This window comes from Bicyclus anynana, chromosome 26 (assembly GCF_947172395.1).
Source record: "Bicyclus anynana chromosome 26, ilBicAnyn1.1, whole genome shotgun sequence".
NCBI classification, from domain to species: domain Eukaryota; kingdom Metazoa; phylum Arthropoda; class Insecta; order Lepidoptera; family Nymphalidae; genus Bicyclus; species Bicyclus anynana.
The window spans coordinates 8,087,243-8,106,532 of NC_069108.1; the positions used below are offsets into that span (position 1 = coordinate 8,087,243).

General features: G+C 39.3%; 1 protein-coding gene across 1 annotated transcript in view; it reads right to left on the minus strand.

The window, feature by feature from the left end:
- The window catches only part of LOC112054615 (uncharacterized), a 92,147-nt gene that overhangs the window by 70,812 nt on the left and 2,045 nt on the right, over positions 1-19,290 (minus strand). Inside the window, exons 3-11 of the mRNA XM_052889812.1 lie at positions 18,806-18,938; positions 18,562-18,687; positions 17,437-17,613; positions 16,632-16,727; positions 15,564-15,662; positions 14,003-14,100; positions 12,674-12,760; positions 11,180-11,244; positions 6,051-6,207 (exon numbers count right to left, since the gene is read on the minus strand). Of these exons, the coding sequence (XP_052745772.1) occupies positions 6,051-6,207; positions 11,180-11,244; positions 12,674-12,760; positions 14,003-14,100; positions 15,564-15,662; positions 16,632-16,727; positions 17,437-17,613; positions 18,562-18,687; positions 18,806-18,938 (1,038 nt within the window). The remainder of the gene's footprint in view (positions 1-6,050; positions 6,208-11,179; positions 11,245-12,673; positions 12,761-14,002; positions 14,101-15,563; positions 15,663-16,631; positions 16,728-17,436; positions 17,614-18,561; positions 18,688-18,805; positions 18,939-19,290) is intronic.

Consider the following 19,290-nt stretch of genomic DNA (forward strand, 5'->3'; position numbering starts at 1 on the left):
ACCCTGTTACTTTTAGAAAATTGCTTTACTATTAGCATACTCTTAATTTATATACAATTTAAAAAACTGTCATCATCCCTATTGTGATGTGCGGCATAATGATAGCAATAAAGATATTTTCTTTCTTTCAAGTACGTAAGTTTCGAACCCACACGCGCACCCCACTCATGAGTCTGTTCACGCGGCGCGGACCAACCAGCGCGCACTCCGCCGCAGCGAATAACAAAAAGAAGCCGCCGCCCCGCATCCGCGTGCCACCAAGCGCCGCTATATTTAGGACAGGGCGATGAACCCAAAGGTCGGCTGGCTACCTGCCCCGACGCGATCGGTAGGTAGGTACCTTTTTTTGCCCACTCCGATATCTACCTGAGACTGCATCGACGAGACGAGACGAGACAACGATGCATTTTCGAGGCCAAAATCAAAATTTTGGAGAGAAAAAGAAAGAGTGCTTAAGGCACAGAAAAAATGTATACGGGCTATTTGTCACCTAAAACTTACATGTTTACCTCATTTTAAAAAATTAAAAATTATGACTAGTCCTTGTCTGTATATATATGAAGTTGTTGTATTCATCAAATCAAATGAAAACCTTTTCATATTCTCTAACAATCCTAGGAGACCAAATAAAATTAATTACATAAAGCATTCATCTGCGCTATTTAATAAAAGTATTTTGCATATGGCGCCAAAAATCTATAACAACTTGCCACAACAGCTGTCAAACAGAAGCATAAGCAAACCTACACTTAAAGGAAAATCTTAAAAAGTTTCTAATAGAAAAATGTTACTACTCCATAGAAGAGTACTTTGCTGATGCCTCAAAAAAAGTAATATTAATTATATTTCTTTTAAACTTAATGTCATTAAATTTTAATTTAATTAATTAAACAATAAACATTTGTATACCTAATAACGGTGAAACATTGTTACCTAATACATAAGATTTTGACTGGTGGGAGGCTTCGGCCGTGGCTAGTTACCACCCTACCGGCAAAGACGTACCGCCAAGCGATTTAGCGTTCCGGTACGATGCCGTGTAGAAACCGAAAGGAGTGTGGATTTTCATCCTCCTCCTAACAAGTTAGCCCGCTTCCATCTTAGACTGCATCATCACTTACCATCAGGTGAGATTGTAGTCAAGGGCTAACTTGTAAAGAATAAAAAAAAAAAAAAGAACATCTTTGTATAACTAAATGTAATGTTTCTTGCAAATAAATGATTCTTATTCTTATTCTTAAAAATGCTGGTAATATGCTGATGTTACGTTTTAAGTGAAACATAAACGTCACAGTTTATGTTTCACTTAAGAGCGCGCAGCGCGTCGGTACGATATGGATAAAATTCGAAGCGCAAACAAGACGCCGAATTATGACTTTCACGTGAGTGAAGAGCACGGAGCGATTGACGCGCGACGCAAATTTTATGACGTGAGCGCCAAAACCATTTTTACCTAATTGCATGTAAATTAAACAACATAACGAAAAACAAAATGGCCATGTTCAAGATATATACGTAATTTTCTATACAAACAAAAATTTAAGAAAATAAGTTTGCTTTTCCTGAGTTTGCTGAGTTTGCTTTTTTCTTATTTTATACAAAAAGTTCTTGAAAGATGTGAGAAATGGCAACAAATATAATATCTATCTATTTTTTAAATCTGAAAGTATTTTTCTGAAAATATGTTGGCAACCCTAGATATGTAGCGTGCTTACTAACTACCTACAAGTTAAAACATGAAATGAGTAATACCTCAAAACAGGGTTCCCAACTTAGGGGTTTCCCCCCAGATTTAGGGAGCAAATAAGTGAAATAGGATTTTTTTTAGGGGCTGAAATTTTTAGGCTTTTTATATTATTTTTAAATTGATGATAATTTTAATATTTATTTCTTGACCTAGCGACTTATAACGACATATAATACGTTATTCTACAACCACTCGAGGCAACTGGCAGCAATTTTCATCGAATAAATTGTTAAATTTATTCATTGTCAACATGTATGATTTCAAAAAATCTGAATCTTCAGATAAAGACGTAATATTTAGTCTGTATTAAATATAGACTTTTGAAACATATTACAGCATATTATTTCGAAATTATTATGAATTTATATTTTTAGAGGGACAACTCAATAATTAAGGCGATTTTACTTTAGGGAAATATATTTTGGAGAGTTGGTAACACTATCAAAACAAGTCTGTATGATTGCAGTGAAGGGTAAAATTGGACAAGTATTACTATCGCTCTCACTCTTCGTACACAAGAGATTGTGAGCCAAGCCAGTTATGGCCAATCTCTGCCAAAAATGGTAATATAACATAGTAGGAGAGCTGGTCGACATTTTAGGGGAGGTATTCGAAGCAACACAGAACTGAAGACAGAACTTTGGACGGCCTCCGTGGCGCAGTGGATTTACAAGACGGTGGTCCTGGGTTCGATCACCAGTTGGGATGATTGAGGTTTTCTTAATTGGTCCAGGTCTGGCTGGTGGGTGGCTAGTTACCACCCTACCGACAAAGGCGTACCGCCAAGCGATTTAGCGTTCCAGTACGATGTCGTGTAGAAACCGAAAGGAGTGTGGATTTCATCCTACTCCTAACAAGTTAGCCCGCTTCCATCTTAGTTTACATCATCACTTACCATCAGGTGAGATTGTAATCAAAGAATAAAAAAAAACAGAATAAATTTTCTTTTCTCTCCTATTGCTTGGCAAATTCGTTGATGTCACTCCCATGATAAGCGGGCGCCGGGGGGGCTTTGCCATAACTAGGACAGAGTAGAATATTTGTCATTTCTTTCCCCAAAGGTCCCAACTTGCTGGGACTATAGAGAAAGCAATATATCCAGTTCACCCTCAATTGGTACCACCCGTCAATACTTTATTATTCCATTCCAAGCTAAACTTTAAATTTGCAGATTTATCGTCATTTCCAGCCTCAGACCAATTATAGAAGGACCTGTATTGCACTCATAGTCACGAACAAAATTGTCTGTCATTTTCTGAAGAAAACGAGCTTAGATTTGGTATATATCTTATACTAAACTAGAACTTTTTGCCCGTTTTTTACACAATTCAATTACACAAAAAGGTATTTTTACGGAGCTCTTTAACCGACGAACACGATTACAACTATTTAACATCGATACTATAGAGACAGTTTCTATAATCGCAGTAGATCATATACTTTGACAGAAAAGTAACGTCTAGCGAGGCAGGTCCTATATAATAATTGGTCTGAGTTTCCAGCAGTCACATCCACAAATAAAGAAATATTTAGCCACGATTTATTTTTGTTCCATGAAATATCGTGCAATCAGTCAAAAGACAGATATGAGCAGATGGGTTTTAGGTTTGATGTTGGTAAGACATGAGTAATGACTATCCCCCACTAGAGATATTCATATTGTTGTTAAGACTGGAGTATTACACATCCAGTTCCAAGATTCTTTTTCTTTTCAGACGTTTCAAATAGTCTGGTATAGTGAGCTGAGCTGCCAGTGGATTGGGATGGTGTTCCAATTGCAAATTCAAATTCAAAATTCATTTATTTCAAGTAGGCTCAGTTTACAAGTCAGTTGACTATTTGTAAAGATTCTACCACCGGTTCGGAAGGCAGGTTCTGCTGAGAAAATCCCGGCAAGAAACTTAACAGTTGCTCTTTTGAAAAAGTCATACAGTATTACAATTTACAATTGATAACAATTAAATTACAATTTCTTATAGTTTTATTTCCTGTGTGAAGGTGGAAGCTGATCCAATGGCCTCCAAGCACCTTTGTCGTTAAGGAACTCATCAATAGTGTAGTAACCTCGACTAAGTAAATGTTTTTTAACACATTGCTTAAAGTTGTGCATTGGCAAGTCCATCACACTGTTGCTGTTGCTGTTTATAAGTCCTGCTATTTATCCACAAATAGAAAATAAAGGAAGCGCAACTAAGGAGCTTTTACTGTATTTACAAGATATATTGAGTTGCCATTTTCTGAAGCTGCAATATGTACTCGTGATAACGTAAGGCTAGGTGATAAGGTGGGCTAGTTAAACAAGCAATTACTTTGTAGCGTTGGAAAATACTCCAACAGAATATTCTGAGTGTTTATATGTTAACCAGATAGTGCTGCAAGTGCACACATTGATAAAGGACAACACAATTGCAGAAAGTGTATAATTACAAGACAAAAGGTATCATTATCACAGCCTATTTTAATGGCCCAGGCCTCCCTTCTTATAAAGGGAAATCTTGTTAGGAGGAGGATGAAAATCCACACTCCTTTCGGTTTCTACACGGCATCATACCGGCACGCAAAATCTCTTGACAGACCTGGACCAATTAAGAGGACCTCAATTGGCCCAGCCGGGAACAAACCCAGGACCTCTGTCTTGTAAATCTACCAAGCACACCACTGCGCCCGTCAGTTGTTGTGGAGGAAACTGAAAATCAGCACTATGCACAGCATTAGGCTGAGTTTGCAGCCAGTTGCCATGTTGCTAATATCAGTCTTAGTTTGTGGAGTAGTTTTTTAGTATAGTATGGAGCAGAAACGTGGACACTGACAATTTTGTTCTGTTTATCTCATACAATCAGTCGGCAGACTATGAGCAGAGCTTTTGTAGAAAAATTTGGCGATTAGAAGCAACATTCCCCAGCGGGAGCAGCTCCATGTAAGTGTCATATATGGCTTTTAATCAAGTATTTGCCGTCTTTTCAATCGCCGTATCGCCTGTGGTATTGTTAATTGAACAGCCAGGTGGTTCGAATGGTTTCTGAGTCTAGCTTTGTAGTTGTTGTTACTAGATTTTATTTCTTCTTTCACTGTTGGCATTTGTAGATACTCGTGAATTTCTGGTATTTTCAGAAACCAAGGCGCGTTTCACACTTGCTTCAATACATAATTCTGAGCTCTTTGAATAATGGTAATGTTGGACTCGCATGCAGATCCCCACAGCTGGATTCCATACATCCATATTGTGTATGGACACTGACAATTGGCCTCCACAAATATAAAGACGCTCAGCGAGCTATGGCTATGTTACAAGTCTCTCTGAAGGGGAAAATCCGTAATGAGGAAATCCATAACAGAACCAAAATAATCACCGACATAGCTCAACGAGTTGCGAAACTGAAGTGGCAATGGGCACATAGAGGGGCACATAGTTCGAAGAACCGATGGACGATGGGGTCCCAAGGTGCTGGAATGGCGACCCTGCACTAGTAAGCTCAGTGTTGGTCGACCTTCCACCAGGTGGACTGATGACATCAAGCAAGTCGCAGGGATTCACTGGATGTTGGTGGCTCAGTATTGTGATGTTTGGAAGTCTCTACAAAAGGCCTATGTCCTGCAGTGGATGTCCATCAGCTGATATGATGATGGATGATGATAAGGGCGGGCCATATCTGTTGTAAAACAGTTGGCCTCTGGGGCAGATGTGTTCTGGAGTGGAGACGACATCAAGATGGTATGACATCAAGAAGGTAGTGGGAAGTAATTAGATGAGAAAGGCGGAGGATTGTGGTGGTAGTGCTCTTGGAAAGGCCTATGTCCAGCAGTGGACGGATATAGGCATACTGATAGACCATACAGCTGCCAAGCTAAGTGATTGGGATTGATCACTTGACAAGCTCACTGAGGCATCATGTGTAATCAATTTTTGCTAAATCTAGCAATCCATAGATGAACAACGTAGTATAAAACTTCATGTCTATGGTTAAAACATGAAGTCGATAATGTTTTTAAGAAATTGTAATTACAAGCTGCGTTAAACAACAGGCGTGAATTGTATGTACAAAAAACGAATTAAAAAAAAACTTCACCAGATATCGAACCTGGGCCTTACCAAGCACTCAAAAAAGCCAATAAATCTACACATACCAGCATATATAGAGCAAATTGCTGCTAGCAACGATAATTCAGTCGACAAAAAGATAGGAAGTCACTATCAAAAGACTTCACTCATTTCAACATTGTGATAATTTAGTCGTGTCATTCGAGAAAAAATGTCGATACGAACGTGGTATTTTAACGTTTTGCAACTTATTTATCTAATTACCTGTAGTTTTGTTCGTAGTCCCAGTAATCTTTGTACCGCGGGTGCCAGCGAGGGCCCCCGCGGGAGTAGGGACGTCTTGAGCCCCCTTGGCTCATCTCTGCGCCATTCCACGACTTATCGATCCGCGCCGCACCGTCGGGCTCGTTAACCCGCTCCTAACCACACGTGGAACAACACAAAACCACAAAAACACAGCAATAAACACTCAAACACAACACAAATCCAAAATAAAACGAAAATTAATAGGACTCCACAGGAGTCGTGTTTTGGGGAACACTGCAACAGCGCGAAGCTCGTTCGGACTGCGCAGTTGCCAACTTAGCAAGCGCGCCAACGTCACAACCCAATCCGACGGAAGCGCTCTCTACCGGAACTGGTTGCGTTTTAAAATTCGACCGCCAAATCAATTAATTATCAATTAGCTTATTACCCCACATTCAATCATTTACACTAATTTACTCTGAATGATAAGAAAAATAAGGAAACTGGTTCCTTGGTTATGTCACAACTGTTACTTGCATGTTTTCGATTGAGTAAGCGAGTATTGATTTTATATTAGCGGCACTTGGAATTGCGTTTATCTGTCGCGAACCAACACAGATATGTTTAAAAAATGTAGACTGTACGAAAAAGGGCGTGTTAACGTAGTCCAACTGTTCACATAATTAATATGAATCACTCGATTATCTCCGAACAATCGTTACGCATTACGAAACGTTTATTCCGCGTAGCATTACGGAGGATACAACTAAAACTTAGTAAACACAACTGAAAGTCCGTTTTTGAACTCAAATTCTGAGAAACATTAAGAATATTGTTATAATAGTCCATCTAGAAACGATCCATCCCGTCCAACTCCAAACTACACTACACAAATACGTAAGCTTTGAAAAAAAAAAACTTTACACAACTTGTTCACATCCGAACATGATTCGCTGCAGCGCTTTGCTGACTCCCAACAAATTTTCTTATGAAATCAAGCTGTCTAACACTGAAGCGCTCTAGCGCTTTACAGACATAATGCCCCGCCCATTGTTATTATAATGCAGCCAACATAACGCACAAAGTATGGTATGAAGTTAGCGACAAAAAAATGACACGCTCAGCCTTCTCTTTTCAACTAATGAATGTGACGGAGACAGAAATAGCCTTTTTTGCCGTAGTAAATCATCTGAGTTGCAGGTAATGTGAAAAACAAAGCAAGCTGTATAACTTTCACAATGGCAAAATAAATTGACATTTCTTTACTTGCGTGCATTGAATTTATTTTTACCGTTAAACTATATAAAACTTTAACTTTGCTTTTAATGTAACTAAGCAAAATAGGTAGTTAGAGTAGATAATCATACTAAAATTATTCGGAGATAAAAGTGGAGAGTGTAAGTACGACTCTAATTAATATCCTAAAATTTTGGTATAAAAACCAGTAAAATCAAGTGCGATGGGCCTCTCTCTGATGAATACACATTGGAATGTGGTGTAAGGCAGGGTGGCTTATCCTCTCCTCTTCTGTTCAATTTGTATATTAATGAGCTAATTGTGAGGCTCAGCAGCACTCTACACGAGTGCTGCTCACAATTAGAATGGATATGCATATACATAGGATGTTTAGTTATGGATACAATATGTTTTAATAATATTAGTCAAGCCGATGATATGGTGTTGCTTGGCCCCACGATTGATTCCATTCGACGTCTCCTGAATACCTGTGAGGCATACGCAAGATCGCATGGCCTGCTGTATAATGCTAAAAAACGAACTCCTGGTTTTCAAAGCAGGCAGCTACCGGCCAAAGTGTGTGCCTCCAGTAAGCTTAGAAGGGGTGAAACTTAATGTTGTGAAACAATTTAGGTTTACACATTATAACAGAGAACATAAGGGATGATAAGGACATAGAGTGAGAACGAAGAGCATTGTCAGTTTGGTGTACTATGTTTGCGTGCAGATTTGCTCGATGTACTGATGAAGTTTAAATAACGCTTTTTAAAGCCTACTGTCAATCGTTTGTGGGTGTCATAATCACTGACGTCTCTAAATACTCTTAGAATCGTTGTTGTTGCCGAGTTGTTCAGGTTGCCGAAGTATTGTAGTGCGAGTGGCATGTTCTTTGAGGCACGGACTGATTTTCATTCCATGCGTAAGGCAGCTTCACTTCTACAGCGTCTTCGCGATAGCCACAACAGCATCCTGGCGTCAATACAGGAGAGGCTGGGCTGCCCAATAGTGGCACGTTGGGCAGCGGTGGCCACAGGCCATATTTGTAAGTAGACTAATTTAATTTATATGTTTAGATTCACTAACAATACTAACATAGTTTTTAACCGACTTCCAAAAAGGAGGAGGTTCTACGTTCGGCTGTATGTATGTTTTTTTTTTTTTTTTTTTTTTTTTTTTTTTTATGTATGTCTTCTAGATTAATTTTTAATTTCAGCTATCCAATAGTGTAATTACATTTGGACAAATATGATAGTTACGTAGCTACAATAGCAAACTGTATCCCCCGATTTTCGTACATTAGTTTTTTGGAATGACACCCCAAGAAGCAATTTTAAAGACGTATTCACGTCAAAAAACAAAAAAAAATACCCTAACCAAAGATACTAGAGTTTGACTAATGAAAGTAGAGACTGAAAAATAGGCAAAATATAGTATAAAATAATTGCCCCAGACATTATACAAGATGTGCGTTTCACCGGTTTAACCGTAACACAGTGCGCCAGTAATGGCGGCGGAGTTATTTTCGCGATGACACAACAGCGGGTGGACACTTTCACTCGCGGACGGCAGTGTTGCAATACACCTACATACAATATAGTAATTAGTTATTCAAAAAGCCGTACAAGCAGTCCACTGGGCTGTTGTCAACTTTAAATTCATCACTAACCGTGACCTCACGCGATCTTCGTAGATCCTGTTCCTAGCGACTTACCTCAATTTATAATTTATTCTTTGTATGCATCGATGAAATAAAAAGTAATGATGCCAGTTCCCATAAATATTTACGTATACGCCGATGCACTTAATATGACGACAGACTAAGATTATGGGCAGATTGAGATTTTCTCAATTTGTCCAGGTCTGGCTGGTGGGAGGCTTCTGCCGTGGCTTGTTACCACCCTACCGGCAAAGACGTACCGTCTAGCGATTTAGCGTTCCGTACGATGTCGTGTAGAAACCAAAAGGGGTGAGGATTTTCATCCTCCTCCTAACAAGTTATCCCGCTTCCATCTTAGACTGCATCATCATCACACCATCAGGTGAGATTGTAGTCAAGGGCTAACTTGTAAAGAATAAAAAAAAAGACTGTCATTAATTTTGTATCACTTACACATTTCAGTACTTCAGTTGTTTGAAATCAATATACCGTCTGCCTATTTTATAAGTCTATGCCTCTGCATACAAGTAGCCCAAATCTTAAGCTTATAGCTTAGGTTAGGTCAGGCGATATTGAGCATTCAGCCCAACGATATTTCATACTAGAGATAGGGCACTAGCGTGTGAAGCTGAGCTGGACAAATGTGCATAATAATAAGGATGATGACAGTTTTTTTTTAATTTAATTGGAGTATGCTTATAGTAAAGCAATTTTGTAAAAGTAACAGGGTATCTGCGATCATTACTTTCGGAGCTACAGGGGTTTAAAGGGTCAGATTTGCGGCGCTGCCGCGGATCCCTGAAAAACGCCCCATACAAAATGGTACGAATTAATGACGTCGTAGGTCATAATGATCGTTAGATTTGTATGGGCGTTCAAACAAAATTACTAATATCTTTGTTATTTGTGCGTTTATGTTTATAGTTCATGTATTGAAAAATGTCACATTTAATGTAAGGAAGCTAAAACTGTATGAATTTTCATCCAATTACGATAAAAGGTTTTTAATGAGCCACTGTTTACCACGTGACCCTAAATCCACCGCGCACACCACTGCGCGACAGAGGCCGTGTTTCGCTTATAGAAAGATTTATTTATTTACAAGCCCGCTTCCGTCCGTTTTCACAAATCACGCGGGAACTATGACATTTTCCGGATAAAAAGTAGCCTCTGTCTTAATCCAGGGTAAAATCTACCAATTAAAAATTTCAGCCAAATCGGTTCAGTAGTTGAGACGTAAAAGAGTAACAAACATTTATTTTTTATTTATTATAGCCTGGTTATTTATTTATTACTATTATTATATATGCATATATATATATATATATATATATATATTTTTAATTTATAACCCATCCCATTTCCGGGCAAAGGCCTCCCCCAAACTCCTCCAAAGTTTTTGATTTGTCTTTTGGTGCCATGTAGGGCCCATGTACTCTACTAGGTCGTCTCTCCATCTACATAATGGTCTTCCTCTTCTTCTCTTGTTATATCTTGGGCACCAAGCATTAATTTCTGTAGACCACCTGTTGTCCTTCCTTCGCATTATATGTCCTGCCCAATTCCATTTATTTTTCATGGCCATAGTTATTGCGTCTTTTGTTTGAAGTTTCCTTTTGATTTCTTCTTTTGTATATTTATCTAAAAGACGAATATTTAATATTGCTCTTTCCATTTTCCTTTGTGCAACTTTCATTTTAATTGCAGTTTTCTTTGTTAATGACCATGTTTGTGAGCCATAGGTAAGTATGGGTAAAATACAATAGTTGAAAACTCTTCCTTTCATCTCCACTTTAATTTTTTTGTTATTAAAAATAAACTTACACACAAAGTTTCGCCTTTATAATAGTCTAGAGACAGGTGTTTCCTGCCTTTATACACTCTACACAGATGTGTCCCAAAGCTTAAGGTTGAAAGGTGCGATACGAGGTTTTTTGACCTCATACTAAAACATGAGGTACGAGGTCATTCGACCTCGTATCTCTTGACGACACTAGACGTTCGCTGCGGCACTGATTTTTCTATACTTTACTCTGGCGCATTACGGGGTTTTTTGACCTCATACTAAAACTTTGTGTCGTGGTACGAGGTCCATCGACCTCGTAACTTTGAAGATGCTAGACTTACGAGGTCAATTGACCTCGTGCCGAAACGAACGTGTTAAGTCAATCAGACATAAAAAAAAACTAGTTTTAATATAAAGATATATATATTTAATAGTATTCTCATTATATATTATAAATATATTACAATTGATAGTCTATCGGGTCGTACAGTTCTGACAGCAAGCGGTAGATGTAGGACGGGGAGCTGCCTCCGCTGTAACAAGGAATATTTCATAATTCATAATTCTTTATTTGCAAATTGTTAAATACAGATCTTGATATAAATGTTGGCATACAATTTGCTACAAAATAGCATGCAAATTTAAAAATAATCTTATAACTAAATTACATTTTCTATAATTCACTATAATTATAGAAATTTACTTAATGACTATGATGTTAAAATTATTAATTTATTATTATGTCCGTTATACGTTAATTATTATTGTTTGTCAGTTAAATAGTCTTTGATAGTGTAATACCGTTTTTTTAACAATAGTTCTTTGATTTTAATTTTAAATAAAGCAACACTTAAATTTCTATCAGCTAATTTTGCTGGTAATTTGTTGTTTGTTTTTGCTGGTAATATTTATTTAGCATTTGTTCTTTTATTAATTAATATAAGTGAACAAGGAAAGGAAAGGAAATGACCGTTTGTTATATTAGTTAACAAGGAAATTACCAATTGTCATAGCCAAAGGCAAAGTTAAAATTAATTTATTTCAATTAAGCTACACATGTTCATTTAAAGCACGAAAGCATGCTACTATTGAACAGTTGCTACTTATTAGCATGTGTATCGCAACATTGCTAATAATGAGCATGCTTATTTCGAGCTTGCTCAAGAATCAACAGTCGTGCAGTTTATGAGCATGCTACTTGCTGCGCGAGTGGAAGGAGGCGTGCTTTTACGTCTGAACAGGTTTGCTTATTGAGTATGCTAGTCGATCAGCATTGCTATTCTGTATTCTCTTCACCTACATCTCTCCCTATATAACATGATACTATAGACAGGGAGCGATAGATACAAATTAGCATTGGAATGTTTGCTTTGAGCATGCTTATTCAGGAGCATACTTAAAAATAGCATGCATAAAATAGCATGATGATAAGCTTGTTCGTATGGAAGCAAACTAAACAGCACGTTTTTAGCATGCTACTTTAGAGCATGTTTAACAGTACCTTTAGGATTAATTAACAAGGAAAATTACCATCTGTTATATCAGTTAAAAAGAAAATTACCAATTGTTATATTAGTGAACAAGGAAAATTACTATTTGTCACTATAAGTTAACAAGGAAAATTACCATTTGTCACTATAAGTTAACAAGGAAAATTACTATTTGTCACTATAAGTTAACAAGGAAAATTACTATTTGTCACTATAAGTTAACAAGGAAAATTACTATTTGTCACTATAAGTTAACAAGGAAAATTACTATTTGTCACTATAAGTTAACAAGGAAAATTACCATTTGGTGTAGTACTTAACAAAGAAAATTACCATTTTTTGTACATTTACATTTACATTTAATTTACAATTATCACTATGTTTGCCGAACTGCTTTGCTGATTGTGGTGATGAGGTGATAAGGTGTTGGGGTAACAAGGTGATGTGGTGATGAGGTGTGTGATGAACTCACAGGTTGGTGATGAACAGGGTGATGTGGTCGGGCGGCACCAGGTCGTACTGCGGGCACACCACGCTCGCCACCGCGCTCTCCGAGCTCCTGCAAGTGTTCAACCCATATTCGGCTCACTGCTGAGCTCGAGTCTCCTCTCAGAATGAGAGGGGTTAGGCCAATAGTCCACTACGCTAGACCAATGCGGATTGGCAGACTTCACACACGCAGAGAATAAAGAAATTCTCTGGTGTATAGGTTTCCTCGCGATGTTTTTCCTTCACCGTTTGAGACACGTGATATTTAATTTCTTAAAATGCACACAACTGAAAAGTTGGAGGTGCATGCCCCGGACCGGATTCAAACCCACACCCTCCGGAATCGGAGGCAGAGGTCATATACACTGGGCTACCACGGCTCCAAATTTAATATAAGCAATATTAATTTAGTAAGGTACATACAAATAATAAAAGTTATAAGATTTAAAAGAGTAAATAATAAATAAAATAAATAAATATACTTAAACAATACACATCACTATCTAGCCCCAAAGTAAACATACAGAGTAGCTTGTGTTATGGGTGCTAAGATAGTTGATATTATAATATTCATATACAATTATATACTACATATAAATACTTATATAATGTATAAATACACACAGACACTGGAAAAAATCCATGCTCATCACACAAATATTTTCCAGTTGTGGGAATCGAACCCACGGCCGTGGATGCAGAGAGGCAGGGTCACTACCCACTGCGCCACGCGGCCGTCAAAAGTGATGTGAAAGAGTAACAAACATTCATATCATCAAAATCATCAGTTTTCGCAAATCTCGGGAAACCATGGATTTTTTCGGGATAAAAGGTAGCCTATGTGTTAATCCAGAGTAAAATCTATTTCCATTCTAAATTTCAGCCAAATCGCTTCAGTAGTAGCGGCGTTATAGAGTAACAAACGTCCAAACATCCATACAAACGTTCGCGTTTATAATATTATTAGGATTTGTATTAATGACCATTTTAAAAACAGTGTCAACTAGCCTATTATACAACCCTCCGACATGTTTTTGGCTGGTGGGAGGCTTCGGCCGTAGCTAGTTACCACCCTACCGACAAAGACATATCGCCAAGCGATTTAGCGTTCCGGTACGATGTCGTGTAGAAACCGAAAAGGGGTGTGGATTTTCATCCTCCTCATAACAAGTTAGCCCGCTTCCGTCTTAGATTGCATCATCACTTACCATCAGGTGAGATTGTAGTCAAGAGCTAACTTGTGAAGAACAAAAAAAAAATATGTATATATATATATATATATATATATATATATATAACCACTTTTACTTACATGTAGGGCAACGCCTTGTGCGCGGGAGCGAGAGAGGTGAAATGGCGGTCGCACGCGTGCAAGGGAGACAGCTTGTACAGCGGCGACAGGACGATCACCTGTTCATATTACACAAACTGATACAAATTCACTGTATACTACACATCGTCGTCTCTCGTTATCAACCCATATACGGCTCACTACTGAGCTCGAGTCTCCTCTCAGAATGAAAGGGGTTAGGCCAATAGTCCACCACGCTGGCCCAATGCAGATTGGCAGACTTCACACACGCAGAGAATTAAGAAAATTTCTGGTATGCAGGTTTCCTCACGATGTTTTCCTTCACCGTTTGAAACACGTGATATCTAATTTCTTAAAATGTAATTTCTTAATGTGTTCTGAAAAGTTGGAGGTGCATGCCCCGGACCGGATTCGAACCCACACCCTCCGGAATCGGAGGCAGAGGTCATATCCACTGGGCTGTCACGGCTCTCACATACATACGTCTATTACTGTAAATCTTCATTAAAAGTCATCTATCTAATAATTGATTAAAAGTTAATAAAATCGAAACATAAACGAACGAGCACAATTGTTTTAATTAAACAATAGACAATGTTATAAAATCACAGGCTAATCATTTATTGGCTATTAGACAAACTGCTATAAATTTACAGTACTTTTTTCTATTATAGATAAAATAAAAAATAAAAAATATTTTAAAATTATAGACAACCTGTTATAAATTCACAGTATATTTTGGCAATTAGGTATACAAACTGCTATAAATTCACAGTATATTTTGGCAATTAGGTATACAAACTGCTATAAATTCACAGTATATTTTGGCAATTAGGTATACAAACTGCTATAAATTCACAGTATATTTTGGCAATTAGGTATACAAACTGCTATAAATTCACAGTATATTTTGGCAATTAGGTATACAAACTGCTATAAATTCACAGTATATTTTGGCAATTAGGTATACAAACTGCTATAAATTCACAGTATATTTTGGCAATTAGGTATACAAACTGCTATAAATTCACAGTATATTTTGGCAATTAGGTATACAAACTGCTATAAATTCACAGTATATTTTGGCAATTAGGTATACAAACTGCTATAAATTCACAGTATATTTTGGCAATTAGGTATACAAACTGCTATAAATTCACAGTATTTTTTAGCTTGTATACAAACTGCTATTAATTAAAACAGCACCGTATATTTTAGCTTGTATACAAGCCGTTACAAAAACACAGTATTTATTGGCTATTAGACAAACTGCTATCAATTTACAGTATTTTTTTATCTATTATACAAACTGCTATAAATTCAAAGTATTTATTGGCTAGTATACTTAAGATTTTCATCCTCCTCCTAACAAGTTATCTCGCTTCCATCTTAGACTGCATCATCACTTACCATCAGGTGAGTGTAGTCAAGGGCTAACTTGTAAAGAATAAAAAAAAAAATGTGTTCATGAGAATTGAATTTAGGACCTCTCTGTTGACAACCAGAGCACTACCACTACCAGAGGGGTCAACATCTACGGTACTAAGTGGAGACTACTCACGGAGACAGCCCTGTGCGCGGCCGCCGTGGTCACGGCCAGGAGCCCTGCCGCCGCCAGCGCTCCGCCCCCCGACAGCGCGCCTAGGGCTCCGACCACCACCTACGTAAAGAAATAAAAAAAACCTTTATTTAAAAAAAAAAAACGAACGGCCGTGACCTCTTTAGTTTTTAGTCTCTGCCACAGAATGGTCATTCCCGGTCCAAGCCCTCCCAACCACCCGGCAATTTATAGCTTGACAAAAAGATTAAAAATAGGCTAGTTGACAGTTTTAAATGTTCTTAAATAGTTCATTAATTCCTTGTTGACTCAACAATACCTTGTTATTGTTAAATAATGAGGCATGGGCGCGCCCACGGCAGCGCTGCTGATGACGGTGACCGACACGGCCATCGCGTGGCTCTGTCACACAAACAATACCTTGTTGACTCGAGGCATGAGCGCGCCCACGGCAGCGCTGCTGATGACGGTGACCGACACGGCCATCGCGTGGCTCTGTCACACAAACAATACCTTGTTGACTCGAGGCATGAGCGCGCCCACGGCAGCGCTGCTGATGACGGTGACCGACACGGCCATCGCGTGGCTCTGTCACACAAACAATACCTTGTTGACTCGAGGCATGAGCGCGCCCACGGCAGCGCTGCTGATGACGGTGACCGACACGGCCATCGCGTGGCTCTGTCACACAAACAATACCTTGTTGACTCGAGGCATGAGCGCGCCCACGGCAGCGCTGCTGATGACGGTGACCGACACGGCCATCGCGTGGCTCTGTCACACAAACAATACCTTGTTGACTCGAGGCATGAGCGCGCCCACGGCAGCGCTGCTGATGACGGTGACCGACACGGCCATCGCGTGGCTCTGTCACACAAACAATACCTTGTTGACTCGAGGCATGAGCGCGCCCACGGCAGCGCTGCTGATGACGGTGACCGACACGGCCATAGCGTGGCTCTGTCACACAAACAATACCTTGTTGACTCGAGGCATGAGCGCGCCCACGGCAGCGCTGCTGATGACAGTGACCGACACGGCCATAGCGTGGCTCTGTCACACAAACAATACCTTGTTGACTCGAGGCATGAGCGCGCCCACGGCAGCGCTGCTGATGACAGTGACCGACACGCCCGCCGCGGCCAAGCGGGAGGCCATCGCGTGACTCTGTCGCAAACAAAAAGAAACAATTATACAAAACTTATAAGCTAAATGCTGTGTTAACAAAGTAAAACTTCTGTCTAAAATAAAATAATACATGAAAGAGAAACTTGAAAGGAGGTTGGCGAAAGTGGGAGTCACACTCAGAAGTGTCGTACACTCATACATTTGTATTAATTAAAACTACTATTTTATAAGATGCTAAAAGAAAATAATATTTTCAACTAAATTGTTCCATTTTAAAACTTCAATCGTCTGCTACAGCCAAATTGATTCATATAGCTACTGTTTTAGTGACTAAAATAATGAAATAATTCATCTAGAATGCAAAAATCACAAAGAAAAATAAAATAAAGCCACAAATTCGCGAAAAACATGGTCAATGGACAAAAAGTCGGATTTTTTTCTAAAAATCTTAAATGTGCTATAACTTAAAAATTCTCAATTTTGGGGTAGGGTCTTCCATACCATTCCATTAGTCAGAAATGATGGAAACTATAACCCCCTAAAGGATCTAGGTCGACTTAACCTGTAACCCTGTATATAGGGTATTTTAAGGTATATCTTTTTTCTCCCTGCTTTTCAAGACTGCTTACCATTAGCTATTTTCTTAGTTCAATCACAATAAACAACTCTTAATAGGTTTCCATTATGTACGCTACTTCTATCTCCATTAGCAGCGGGTGTTACGTCCAGCTATAGCCACGTCACCCACCTCAGCGAGCTCGGTGCCCTCAGCCAGCAGCAGCCGGAAGCGCTTGGTGGCGGAGGCGCGCAGGAACCTCTCCACCAGGCCGGAGGCGCCGTACGTCAGCAGCAGCTCGTCCGCGTGCACGTGTTCCTTGGCTTGCGAACAGATCGACGACGTGCTGGCGTCCAGCTCCGCACGCAACTGGAATGACATTCCTCGGAGTATCATTTCAGTTAAGATTGACATGACAGTTGCATCAATCAATCAATCAATCAATCAATCAATCAATCAATTTATTTGCAGATACACGCATTATTTATACAGGTGGTCGGTAGATGTAGACGGTAAATGTATATTGCCAATTTGGCATGCAAATTATTTATTAAGTTTTTAATGATTCAAATGACAATTTTATAAGTAAACATTTTATAATTATATTACTAAAAATACTTAGTATGTACATTGCATAATCAACATATGGGCATATCGGTAACTTTGATCCTTTTGCGGATCTCCTCATTTCTGATTTATACACACAGATAAACTCCAAGCATAGGCTACTCGCCTGCTGTACAAAACTAAGAAGATTTTTTGCATAGAGGCAGTTTAGATGCCTAGAAACTCTAATCAAATTTTTATTTGTGAAAATAATCTCGTAATTGTAATAGTAAAATTTTTGCCGCCAAAACACAACACATTAGCAAGTGACGTCATTCATAGAGATAAGCGTGATTGGCGTTTGCAGTGATGTGTTTATATCACGTCACCGCAAACGCCAATCATAAACTGTAACGTCATTCGCTACAAGGCATCGGTTTGTGACTGGCGCTTTCAACGAAATGACCATGACTACGTCATTTTACATCAAATGGCAATGATCATCGAATATCATTATTTCAATGAAATTACGTAAATGAGGGTGTTTTGTTGATATAATTTTATTACCTTTTACTATGACTTCTATATTACCAACTACGACACTTTACGTAAAATGAAAAGATTCTTATGTAATGAAAAAATTCGATGTTAGATGATTGCTTAAACGAAAATATATCGAAAAACTTTTCAGTGACTAGTGACTTCATTTGAACGGCACACCGAGATACACAATGACCCTGCAGACGTCTGCGCTGTCTCAGCAGCTCTCACCTCTGCGATGTGGTCGCGGATGGGCTCGCGCAGGTCCTGCGCGGCGGCGGAGGGGCCGAACGTGGCGCGCCGGCGCGGCGTGGCCAGCACCAGCCGCTGGAGGGACTCCCCTGCGCCTTCCACGCTCTGCAAATGACGTGACGCGTTACAGCGAGCGGTGACGTCACACTACAGCACGCGGCGCACCATGTTGTGCGCGGAGAGCTCGGCTCGAGTCGCGAGCGGTGACGTCACAGTACAGCACCTGGTCGGCGAGCGCGCGCTGCTCGTCGCGCACGGCGCGCAGCACGCGGCGCACCATGTTGTGCGCGGAGAGCTCGGCGGGCAGCGCCGTGGCCAGTCGCCGGCCCGCCGCGCGCACTCTGCTGATCAGCGCCCTGAGCACACAAGCATTGATGACAGTTAAAAGCTGTCATCATCGCTAAGCGCTCATCACGATCCTACTAATATTATAAACGCGAAAGTTTGTATGTATGTTTGGATGTTTGTTACTCTATAACGCCGCTACTACTGAAGCGATTTGGCTAAAATTTGGAATGGAAATAGATTTTACTCTGGATTAACACGTAGACTACTTTTTATCCCGAATAAATCCATGATTTCCCGAGATTTGTGAAAACTGATGATTTTAATGATATAAATGTTTCTTACTCTTTTATGCCTCGACTACTTAACCAAATTAGCTGAAATTTGGTATTGATATATATTATAGCATGGATTAACACATAG